An 11,613-nucleotide genomic window follows, 5' to 3' on the forward strand; every position below is an offset into this window, starting at 1 on the left:
GTGCCTTTCTAAACACATCCCGCGCACGGGAAACGTCACCCTCACAGAGCTGCGAGGAACAGGTTCCCATCCCCTGTCTAACGGATGGGGAGACTGAGGCTCAGCGCTGTCAGGGACCGGCCGACCTCTCCCCGTTGCTAAGCGACGGAGCTGGGATGCGAACCCCAGCCCATCCGGCTCCAAAGTGGACGTTCCAGCTACCCTGTGACACCGCACGAGGCTTCCAGGGAGGGCTCAGTGAAGGGCCAGGATGACTCGGGCAGAGCCTTCCTCACAAGGCAGCCTCAGACAGTGGAAGTGGCCATGATGCTGACTTCCTGAGACGGCCGGGAGCGTGCCGTGCGATGGAACGCTTAGATGTGCCTCGCACAGTGCCAGCCACGACGTGTTGTCATCGCTGTTGTGAATACTCTACTATTGTGACTATGTCCCCATTTCTTTAGGACAAAAAAAAAAAAAAAAAAAAAATGCTTTCAAACGTTTTCATTCGTTTGGGTTTTCTGACTCCTCCATGCCAATGGATAGGAGGAATAAAAATTTTGGGAGCAGCTGGAAAGCCTCCCCTCCAGCGCACCCCGATGCTGTAGCTAGATTTTGAGAAACACAGTCCATCGCCAGAAAACAAAGTTGGGTTAGGACTTAGGCTTCAGCCCCAAGGGACCGAGTTATGGGGACCTGGCCAGAGAGACAAGGGTAAGGACACAGGCTTTGGAATCAGATCGAGCTGGGTTCAACTCTAACTCCAACTGCTCATGAGCCGGGCGATTGTGGGCGAGTCGCTTCATCTCTCTGAGCTTCGGCGTCTCGCCTGCAAAGTGGACACAGTCAGGGAGGATTATGTGAGTCGATGGGTACAGGGGCCTTGGCCTGGTCCCCAGCACACAGGAGGCCCCGCTCAAATGGCAGAGGCCCCGAGCGCCTCATGGAAAGACCGATTCACCAACGAGAGCACTGAGGACACAGCAAAGGTTCTACCTTGTTAGGTTGGTGACCCCCCGGCATCCGGGGTTAACTGTCAGCACTCAGCCTGGGTTTGACCCCAGGCCTTGGTGACACTTACTTCTCCGAGTGATGGGTCCCAAATCTAGAATCATTGCTGGGTTGATCACCTCTGCTTCACTGCGGAGCCGATTTCTTGAGCAAGACTGTGGGGATACAGAATTGTCATGATTTCAAAATTTAAAGAAAGATTAGGATCCTGGTCTGGCCCAAGAACGGGGCCCACCCACCGTACGGCCCTAACTCCGATGCTACAATGATCTCAATCCAGAATATTCTCCCTGTCGTGGCCAATACACCTGGGTGAGAATTGCCTCTCCACTGTCTTTTAGCGGACTAATTTGGGACAAATGACCTTACCTCTCTACTGTTATTAAATAATGCCTCCCTGATTGGGAAGGTTAAGAGGAGGTGTGTCTGCAATGCCCAGGCACGTAGAAAGCACTCGGCAAATGCCAACTATGAGCAGGCAGGGCCAAAAAGGAGTTCCGAGCATGGGCACCGGAGTCTCGTCCTCATCTGTACAATGAGGTCAATGAAAGAATCTACTTGTTGTGAGAATTAAGTTAGAAAGTTTTAGCACAGTGCTTGATACAGAGTAAGCGCTCAAAAAGACGACTATTATTATAATCATCTAAAATACGTCTTGCATCAAGGAAACCTAGTGAACAGGCTCCTTCATCTGATCTGCCTTTGAGGGACACAATAATTGCTTATATGTGGGCTTTTTTGAGGCTTAAAGTCCATCCATTCATCTTCCTTCCTTCCTTCCTTTCTTCCTTCCTTCCTTTCTCCCTCCCTCTCTTCCATCCACCTCTTCATCTATCCAACTTTTTTCCTCCTTTCTTCCTTCTTCTCTCCTTCCCTCCTTTTTTTTCCATTCATTTATAATTCCCATAACTACATATGAAGAGCCTGCCAGGTACCAGGGCCCACGTCAGGCTCCAAAGAGTCCGACGCAAAGACGCACTCACTGGCTGGCACTGTTCCTGGAGGGAGTCACAGAGATGGACCTCACAGTGCAGGAAAACTAGGTCATAATTTCCAGCAAACATGAACATCTGCACAGAGAACCGGCCTTCAGAGGATACCCCATTCTCTTCTACGTTGATGGTGGAGTCCTGTTGATTTGGGCAGCTGGGAGGGCGACACGGGCAAGGGTCTAACTTTGAAAAGAGCTCAAGGGCCCCGAGACCCTGTGCCCAGTATAAAAACAGCACCAGAGAGAATTAAAGAACCCCTCCACTCCAGGATTCCCTCCTCCCAACAACACGAACTCGTATTCCTTAAGTGTCTTCTAAGATGCTGTCCACAAGCTCACATGGCTCACGTCTTTTGGAGCGTGGTCTCTGGAGTGAGACAGACTGGTTTCGAATTCCAGCCAGACCCACTTCCCAGGTAAGTGACCACTTACCGAGCCCCACTTTTCTTATCTGTAGGGTGGAGACGGGAAAATGCATTTCCTAGGGTCGATGGGAGCATTTAACGAGATAATCCACGTACAGGGCTTAGCACGGTGCTTAGCCCATAGTCAAACGCAATCAGAAATATTAGCTAGGATTATTACCACGGTCTGAATCATGATATACAGACATGTATTTTCCCTTTGTTTTTGCCAGTTCTTGATAGTCAATAGAATTTTGTCCCATAACACTCGTCATGCTGGTTTCTTGTTGATCGATCAGTGTTGACATCTGTGTCACAGTCCATCATTACGTCACAGAGCCCCCATGTCGAACAGTGAACCTATTGCCGTAGTTATAAAGAATACTGAAATGAAAAATAATTGCCATTTCTTTACCCTGCCCACGTACGTCGTATTAATGCTTTAGGCTAAAATTTCAGGAGTGATATTCCTAGGTCAAAGGCTAGCCTAGTTATGACACATAACACCAAATTATTTTCCGAAAGTCATAAACCAATTGACACCACTGCCAGGCAGGGATGAAAGGATCGTTTTACCGCCAAACCTCAAAGGCCAAAAGATAACCCCCAAGCGGTCTAACACCTGTTTCTGATGATGAAATATTTCACGGGGTCAGTCTTGTCTTCAGTGGGGGTGGCATAGCAGTTCCTCAGCAGCAGCTTAAACCGGGAGGTGTCCCCTCTCTCCAAGATGGCGCCCACGTAGAGCATGGACTCAACAGACAGCACCACGGCAGCCCCTTCGTAAGGCGACGTGTAGCTCTGGTCTTGGAAGAGGGCCATCCTGACCGTAAACTCTCCGTCCCCGCCCAGACTGATGTTGATGGAGCTGAGACAAGGAACACAGAAGAGAGGAACCGGTAAGAACAAAAGAAATCGAGCCCCACTCTCGTGTGAAGCGAGGCACATCTTGGATCCTTGAAGAAACTACTCGATCGTTCCCTCGAGTCTTCTAGGCCCCACACGTGACAAACAGACGGGCCTATCTCCAGGGTGTCCGCCCATCCTCCCCACCTCACGGACCACACAGAACACCTTCGCTCCAAGTGCACGTCTCCCTCATCTCTGCAGGATGGGGCTTGGGACCAGGTCTGCAAGGTTACGATTTTCAGCAGCAATTTAGCAGTTTTCCGCCCCACCGTCTTCAGCAAAACGCCGATTTTAACAAGATAAATGGTTTTAATTTGTATTCTTTATGAACCTTGTGCCCCAACGCAGTACAGTCTGAAAACCATCAAACTAGAAAATGTGCGATTCTTCTAATCCTTCCATTCTCTGAGCCCAGAAGGCAGTGAGGGAATGGGAAGGGCGCCCCGGATTTCTGACATTCTCAGAAAGTCCCCTGGCAAGTCTACGAGTGCTGAGGGGTCCATTTAACGGGGCCTCATTCCCGGCACGGTGACAACAGACAAAACCTACCGCCCTAACAGAACCCCACCCAAACTGCTATTGTGGTTCTATTTCTGGTGAATTGGGGGTGCTGTTTAGCCAATCGAAGCCGACCCAGCTTAAATCCCACACCTGCAGGGAAGCCTTCCTCCTCCACCATCCCCTTCACCCCACAATTAGGTCAGGGAACCCTACCTTGATCCGATCCTACGGCACCCCATGTTTCTCCTCCGTTCCATTCACCTCACTTACAAGTAATTATTGGTACGATTAGTTGTTTAATGTCTTTCTTCCTCAAGATAAATGAAAGTGTCATGTGTTTTTGTTTCTCAGCACATTTAATTAACACTGTTTCATGTTGCTGCATTGCTTCAGAGTAACCATCTTTGATATCCACAAACTGTTCTCTGTCTGCCTTGTGCATTTAATACTAATATCCGATCAATGACTTTTGCGGAATGAATGACTAAAAGAACGGACGCTCCTGCAGGAAGCTCCTGTGGGTATCATTAAGACGTGAGCGTGACCAATGTCAGGGTTATGGGTCAGAGGGCAAGGGTCGGTGCCATACCTTACAATGGGCTGCAGGGCAGATTGGAGACCGACTTTCATGTCCAGTGGGTAGGCACACTGGAAGTTGATGATGACCTTGGTGTCTCTGATGATGAAGTTGTTGAACAAGGAGAGGGTGTTTTTGTAGATCGCATGGGTTCCATTTTTCTTTGGCATAAAAAAACAAGACCACATAGGTTTCTGTGGACGTGTGTGTAGGTCTGTCTCGAATTCAGATCCTCCATCTTGCCACCGTCCTGTCTTCTGATCTCAAGGTGGCAGACGGGCCTCCTCCCTCAGTGGCACTGATACTTTATGGGACGGGGAGTGAGGACCCCAGATCAAAAACTAGGAAAAAAAAAAAAAACTCACCCCTGGGGAGAGTTAGGAAGCACCATGCTCTTCTGCCAACCCCTTCTCCATCATCACCAAATTAAAACAAACGTAATCGTAGCTTACGCTTACTGAGCTCAAGGCATCAGACCTGCGTTGAGCTCTTTACATGGGCTAGTGTGTGAATCTCACATACCCGCGGAGGCCCGGAGAGGCTAAGTGACCTCCCAAGGTCTCACAGCTCCTGGTACGGCCCCCTCCAGCCCAGGTCTCACCCTCTGACCTGGTGGGAACACCACTCACCTCTAGAATGTTCCCGCAGGCATCGGCCCGAGTAGGGCTGGTCACGGACACCGAGTTCCTCTCTTCTCTTTGTATGATGCTGCTGCAGCTCTGGTTCTGCAGGTAAGCTCTGACCTCGTCTCTGAAACCCAGGCCTTCCAGCTGACACCTGTCCAGCGACACTGTGATCTGCTGGGCTCCGCAGTCCAGCTGCGGCTCCAGACTGTCGATATCTGGAAAGTGGAGGGCGCGTGGGCAGAGTGAGTAGGGGTCTGGAAGCCGTGGCCGGAACCCATATTTCCTGCCTTTGGAATAGCCACTATGTCTACCAGGAGGATGGGCCAACCGGAAGGGGCCCGGGACCAGGTGGGGTTCACACCCAGGCTGGTGGTATGCGCGGTTGGCAAAGAGGCCCCCAGTCTGAGGTTGTCAAGCGTCGTGTGTGCGGGCTTGGCAAGGACTTTCGTGTCTAGTCCCCCTTGGGAACTGGGGTCTCTGGGGAAGCAGAACTGCAGCACATTCCAGGCTAGAATCAGAGCTAGACACACACGACTCCCACTTCCTGGCTTGGCAAAGCCAACACATCTGACCTGGTTCAGAGCCGTTGTATTCATTCATTCATTCATCCATCCATCCATCCATCTATCCAACATGTATTCAACAAATACTTCTTCAGCATCTACTATCTGCCAGGTACTGTTCTAGGCACTGGGGATACGGTAATGACCAAAACTGACAAAATTCACACCCACGTAGGTGAGAGTAAATCAAGATAAGTCGAATTTCTCTTGGGTTCATGAATGCGTTGATTCAACGTGCATTTTTTACTAACCTCCTCCTCCACGTGCTGGGCACATTAAATACAAAAATAAAGCCAGCACGGGCTTGGCTCACGAGGGCCTCGTGTAAAACCAACATGTCAGCAGCTTCTTCTGATGTGATACGATGAAAATACTAAGAGCCGTACGTTCTGGGTGCAGAGGGTGAGTCAGAGGAGGATTCACAGAGGGCAGAAGCTTGGCAGGAGTCAGGGTCCTGCCGGGGAATAAAGCCAGCGAGGGCATCCGTGGCTCGGGGCACAGCGGAGGCAGAGTGGGGATGATGGGAGAGAAGATGGCGTGTTTCTAGAGGTGCGTGGTCTGGGGGGACTCAGGGAGGGTGGGAGATAGAGAAGCAAGCAAAAATCAGGGCAGAAAGGGATTCTGTCTGGAAGGGACGGGGACTCACGGACGAGCCATTGAGAAAGGCAGGACAGGCTTCCCGCTCACCCAGTCAGCCAGGGGACCTTCCCAGGACGCCCTCAAAGCTCACTCAGACGCAGGGAGGGCACCCCCAGCCCAGAGTCTGATGCTGTGACTGCCGAGAGCCTAGGGAACCACCCTGGTCCCCGGGGGTGCTCACCCGCCCATGAGCAGAGCATCTCCAACGATGGGCAAGGCTGCTCCCTTCCTGTTCCTGCCCCTCATTCCCAAGAGACTCCTGCCAGGCTCACACAGGCACCGCCTCGTCCACACTCCAGCCCAGTTCTCCAAACGCGTCTGCTCATTCCCGCCCCTCTGCCTAGAACACTCTTCCACAGGGGCTGAGAGTTTGCAGAGAGGAAGGCTCGCTGGAGCCGAGGGCAAGAGCCAGAGGCCCTCGTTAGAGTCCTCGGAGGGAAGGGAATAATCTTAGTGGGAAGCTCATCAGCCCCCATTTGGGCTTAGGGCTTATCCATTAGCATCCCTTCTCATGGGTCATCTGCCTCTGCCTGCTTACCTCCTGGGGCAGGAAGCTCGTCCCCTCCAGAGCCTGCCTATTTGGACTACTCTGAATTAATTCTCACAATAGCCCTGAGTAGTAGGGATTTTTATTAATATCTTACCCTCATTCTACAGATAAGGACACTGAGGCTCAGAGAGGCTAGGAGACTTGTCCCAGGCCCCAGAGCTACTGTGTGGCGGATTCAGCACTAGCGCAGGAGTCTGCCCATGTCTCTCATGTGCATGCTCTGCAGATATTTTAATGCATTTCCCACACTTGCAGTTCTCGCTCTCGGCACCTTTGTCTCTCGTGGGTCAAGCCCGCCCGTGCCAAAGCTGCTTCCCGAGGCCATGGTCCCGCGGCTGCTCTGGGGATCAGCTGCATCTCTGGCCTCCCATCCCTGCAAACCCACTGGCTTCGAGAACTCACACTCCCTGACCTCAGTTCCATCCGCACTGACTCTGGTCCTGACCCCCTGAAGCCCCCTCTGTCCGGTTGTGCCCACTCGGGTCAGCCTCCACCCAGCACCATTCCGACTGCTGGGCCACCGAGCACTCACCAGAGCTGTTGCGGTTCTGTCTGCAGGCACAGCCCCAGGTGCCATTGAGAAAGGCACACTCTTCCTCCGGGTTGCAAGTCTTGTTACACCTCTCCTCTGCACTATAGGGATCTGGGAATGAGGCGCAGAGGAAGGGGCTCAGGATGCAGAGCAGGGGGGCATGATCGAGGCCCCCAAGGCCAACCTTGTCACTACCAGGGCACAGAAGCCCTGCCGGAGGCTGCGCAAGTCTTCGTGGCACGGTCAAGTCTCAACCTTGGACTTCGTAACTCCCAATCCAGTGAGTGGAGAGCCCGAAGCCACCAGCTCAGACAACGTGGCAGGCATGCTTCCCATCCGCACTCGGTCCCCATGACTGCATGAGCCAGGGCGGCACGGTGGTCAGGCTCACGGATCCGGGAGCTGAGAGCGCTGGGCTCGAATCCCAGCTGGGTGACACGGGGTCCCTACTTAACCTTTCTGTGCCACAGACTCACCATCCGGGGGTGACTGCATAGTACCCACCTCACGCGGTGGGTTCGTAGTCTCAAATGCTTCGGACACTATAAGCCCTATGTGGTAGTTATTTTTTGGCATCACCCATTTTGGAGGGGGGGGATCAGGAAACAAGCTCGGAGAGGTCAACAGTTCAGTCCGGATGGAACCTAAAGCCGAAGGAGCCTGAGACTCTGTGTCACGCGACACACGTGGACATACGAGGTCTGCCGGCTCTTTGAAAGCTTGTGTGTCTCCCCTTTCGTGAAAGAGACCTATGTGAGTAGCTGTTTCCACTGACAAAAAAAAAATCAAATTTCTTTCGTGAAAGCAGAACCTTGAAGACGGCGTCCACCCCGGGGACCGCTCACGGCCTCTCTGAACCGCATCTGTGAGCATCCGCGCTTCACCTGGATCCGTTGTGTGCAAGATGTGTCGTAAGGTATCAGAACTAACTCTAAGAGAGCCCATAAGGGGCTTCAGCTTAGAATAAAACCGGGCGTAATTAAGTGTCTTTGGTATGGCTTGGTAGGTTATTTTTTTTTTTATGTCTGGGAACAGCTCCGAAATTTTCCGTAACAAATGAACGGTCATTGCTTCTTTGCTTTATGTCATTCCCGCTCGAGAAAGGTTCCACGGGGACGCTCTGCTCTTGGATTGGGGAGAAAGCTGTGTAGATCAGGAGATTTCACCCTTGAGCCTGAAGTTCTGGCCTCCCTTGAGATATCGGAAGAGCCGGTAACTCTCGGGCGGGTTTCCCACTGGGCAGTGACTGGCGGGAGCCGGGTGGAAGCTGCTCTGCCCGTCCCCTCCCGACCTGCCCCACTTACCCTCCCGACCCCTGGGCACTTTAGCGAGTAGCCCGCCCCGCAGCTGCCACCAGGGTCTCTGCCACTCACCTGTGCAATATCTCAGGTTACACGCGGGGCTGCCCTCCAGCCGGTACACGTAGTAGTCATCCGGACAGGCTTTCACCTGTATCTCTGTGCTCCAGTAACAGCAGTTGCCTGACCAGTGGGCACAAACAGTGCGGGTGACGGTGCCCTCCCTGAGGGCCGGGTGGGCCCCGCTCAGCCACATGGGAGCCTCCGTCTGGCATCGGTAGGTTGGGGTGCAGGTCTCTGGCATCCTCACGCCTCCCTCTCCCACGAAGCGAAACCAGCCGTGCAAGGTCGTGTCACACTTCTGGGCTCTCTCTGTGTCCTCCGTGCTTCGGGAGGGGTCGTCCAGGACGGTGTAATTGCGGCAGGGGTCAAAACAGAGGGGGGGCTCTGGGGCCCCAGGGGCTCCGCACTCCGAGACCAGCCCATTGGAACTGGAGTCTCTGCGATCTAGAAAGCAACAGCGTGATGGACTTTGCCGAGCCTGACACACTCTGTGTTAGCTGTGCTCAGGGCCCGAAGGAGGCACTGGAGGCACTGGACCGTTAATGAAATCCCCGCCTTAATCCCCTCGGGGTTCGAATCATAACGCAGCTAGGGCACAGTATTTTGCAGGCATCGAGGACATCAGGGCACCACCCTGCATGCCCCGGGGGGCGGGGAGGGGGGCGTCGCTTACTCTGAGCTTGCTGGCCCTCCTGGAGTTGCACAGTGCTCCCCGATGCAACCGTTCATTAGAAATGTAACAAGACTCATTGGAAAAACCTCAAACGTCATTAAAATAAAGAAAGTAAAAATCGGAGTTGTCATAAGGCCCTTCCATCCTCAGAAGTAACCAGAAATTTGTTGTAGAGTCTTCAGACCCTTTCTATGCACATGTTTAAAATAGAGGGTTTTTTTTTTTTTTTTAAACTAAAAGTGGATTCGACGCTGGACACCTTTTTTTCCCACTTGCATTTTTTTCTTAATATGTCACAGGCATCTTCGTAGTATGAGCAGATACAGATCTACCATGAGATTTCTCGACCTTGGCACGATCGACCTTTTGGGCTGGATAACTGTGTGTCGTGGGGGCCGCCCTGCGCGTCGTAGGGTGTTTAGCTGCCTCCCCAGGCTCTTCTTCAGATGCCAGTGGCATCCTCCGGACGTGGCCCCATGTCCCCCAGAGGGCCAAACCACCCCCAGTGGAGAGCCACTGGTCTAACGAGACTGTTTCTGATGACTGATCTCATGGCTTTTAACAGATTCAGGGACCGTGATGTGTGAAGAGACCCAAGTGAGGAGGAGGGGGCCACAGGCCGGTCAGTCTGGGTGTAAGGCCAGCTCCGCACCTGCCGGCTGCATGACCTTGGCAGGTGGTTCAGCTCCCCTGAGACTCGTCTGCAGAACAACACCTGTGAGCAGGCAGTTCCCAGACTTCACCCATTTTCACCCTCATTTCCTCCCGTCCTATTATTTACTTAAAATGTTTCTTGCAACGATTCTCTTTATCAATTTGTGTCCTCCCAAGGAATAATATCTGTGATACCCTAGGTATGATGTACGAGTTATATTTTTTAATATGCATGAAAAAAAAATATGGAGAGAACCACCAGAAAATGCTTTACGAGTTTACCATGCAGCCCCATGGCCGTCTTGGGATATGTGTTCCCCGTTTGGGGAAATGAAGCCCTACGGGACCGTTGGAGGATTAAATGAGGTAATAGGTGTTAACATCAAGCACAGCCCTGGGTCCTGGCGGCTCAAGCTACTTCTGTGCCCGAGCGAGGAACTAAGTACGCACACAGGATCCCACGCCTGCGACACCTGTTAGAGGGACTCTCAGAAAGAGAGATCTTCAAGCCTTGCTTATGCTTGTGCTTGCTTTAAGGAAGAGTCACTGCACTCATTCATTGTTCTTGGATTATTTCCCACATATCCTGTATTTTTCCAAGGGAGGCTGTGAGTCGCCCCCCCGCCCGGCCCCCTCCACAGCTAACACGGGCAGAAATTGTCAGCTCAGTGTTGAGCCTGAGAACCCTTCCCCAAGCATCGAAGATGCCCAATCTGTAGGCCTTTGGAAGGGCCACGAAGAAATAATTACATCTAGTCCTCTCATTTTCCAGATGAGCAAACTGACAAGGAGGAAGGACAAAGGGCTGTCAAAACCAGGGCACAGGGTGACTGGGCGACTCGTGTCCTCACGGATCCGGCTCTCTGATCTCCTCATATCTGCACGTGGGAAGTTATGTTACCTGCCTTTGGGGGTGGGGCGGGGTGAGGATTTCTGACCTGTCTCTTTGTGGGATAATTAATTGATCCTGGGTTCTCTATTCTTGTTCCTTTTGACTTCTCGCTTCCTAGTCTTGGCTTTAGGCATGACCCTGCTCCTCCTGCTGACCCAGAACCGCCTTGTCTGCACTTCCCCGTTCACTCCCCAGGTCCTGAGGGGAACTTGAGAGGCCAGGTGAGCAAAGCACTCACCTTGCTGCTCTGTAGGAGCCGGGGTCAGAATGCAGAAGGCCAAGGCCAGCCACAGGACGTGGGAGCCCGCCATCCTTTCCATAAGCTGAGACATGCAGGTCACTCAGCAGGGTGCAGACTCTCCATGCAGCTAGGGGAAAGGAAAGAGCCAGGTCCGGGTCAGAGTGACAGGGGTCACTCCTCTGGGCGCGAGGGGAAGCAGGCCCCTCCCAGCAGGGCCATGCCATGACCCGTCCTAAGCCCCTCGGGAAGGTGCTGTCATGGCTCCTATTTTACAGGGGGAAAAGCCGAGACTCTGAGAGCATTAATCACTGCAGTGTCTGCTAAGCCCTCCCGTGTGCCAGCCAACTTGGAACGGTTTGCTTAAGGCCACAGAAACGGATGGCGATGCATCATGAAGGGCCGTATTGTTCTAAAGCAGGCGTGGTTTGCAGAGCGGAGAATGGGTGACGGGAGACTTGGCAAGGGGGTCAGGTGGCGGCAAGAAAATCGAAGGCTAGTGTCGAGCCAGCC

General features: G+C 52.7%; 1 protein-coding gene across 1 annotated transcript in view; it reads right to left on the bottom strand.

Annotated features, from left to right (window-relative positions):
- Positions 1 to 11,613, bottom strand: part of LOC105303747 (pancreatic secretory granule membrane major glycoprotein GP2-like) — a 22,505-nt gene that overhangs the window by 2,292 nt on the left and 8,600 nt on the right. The window contains exons 6-13 of the mRNA XM_011377536.1: positions 11,101 to 11,202; positions 8,656 to 9,087; positions 7,283 to 7,393; positions 5,002 to 5,213; positions 4,385 to 4,533; positions 3,008 to 3,253; positions 1,974 to 2,136; positions 1,039 to 1,145 (exon numbers count right to left, since the gene is read on the bottom strand). Coding sequence (XP_011375838.1) covers positions 1,039 to 1,145; positions 1,974 to 2,136; positions 3,008 to 3,253; positions 4,385 to 4,533; positions 5,002 to 5,213; positions 7,283 to 7,393; positions 8,656 to 9,087; positions 11,101 to 11,202 — 1,522 coding nt within the window. The remainder of the gene's footprint in view (positions 1 to 1,038; positions 1,146 to 1,973; positions 2,137 to 3,007; positions 3,254 to 4,384; positions 4,534 to 5,001; positions 5,214 to 7,282; positions 7,394 to 8,655; positions 9,088 to 11,100; positions 11,203 to 11,613) is intronic.

The sequence above is a fragment of the Pteropus vampyrus genome, unplaced genomic scaffold (assembly GCF_000151845.1).
Source record: "Pteropus vampyrus isolate Shadow unplaced genomic scaffold, Pvam_2.0 Scaffold314, whole genome shotgun sequence".
Taxonomy (NCBI): domain Eukaryota; kingdom Metazoa; phylum Chordata; class Mammalia; order Chiroptera; family Pteropodidae; genus Pteropus; species Pteropus vampyrus.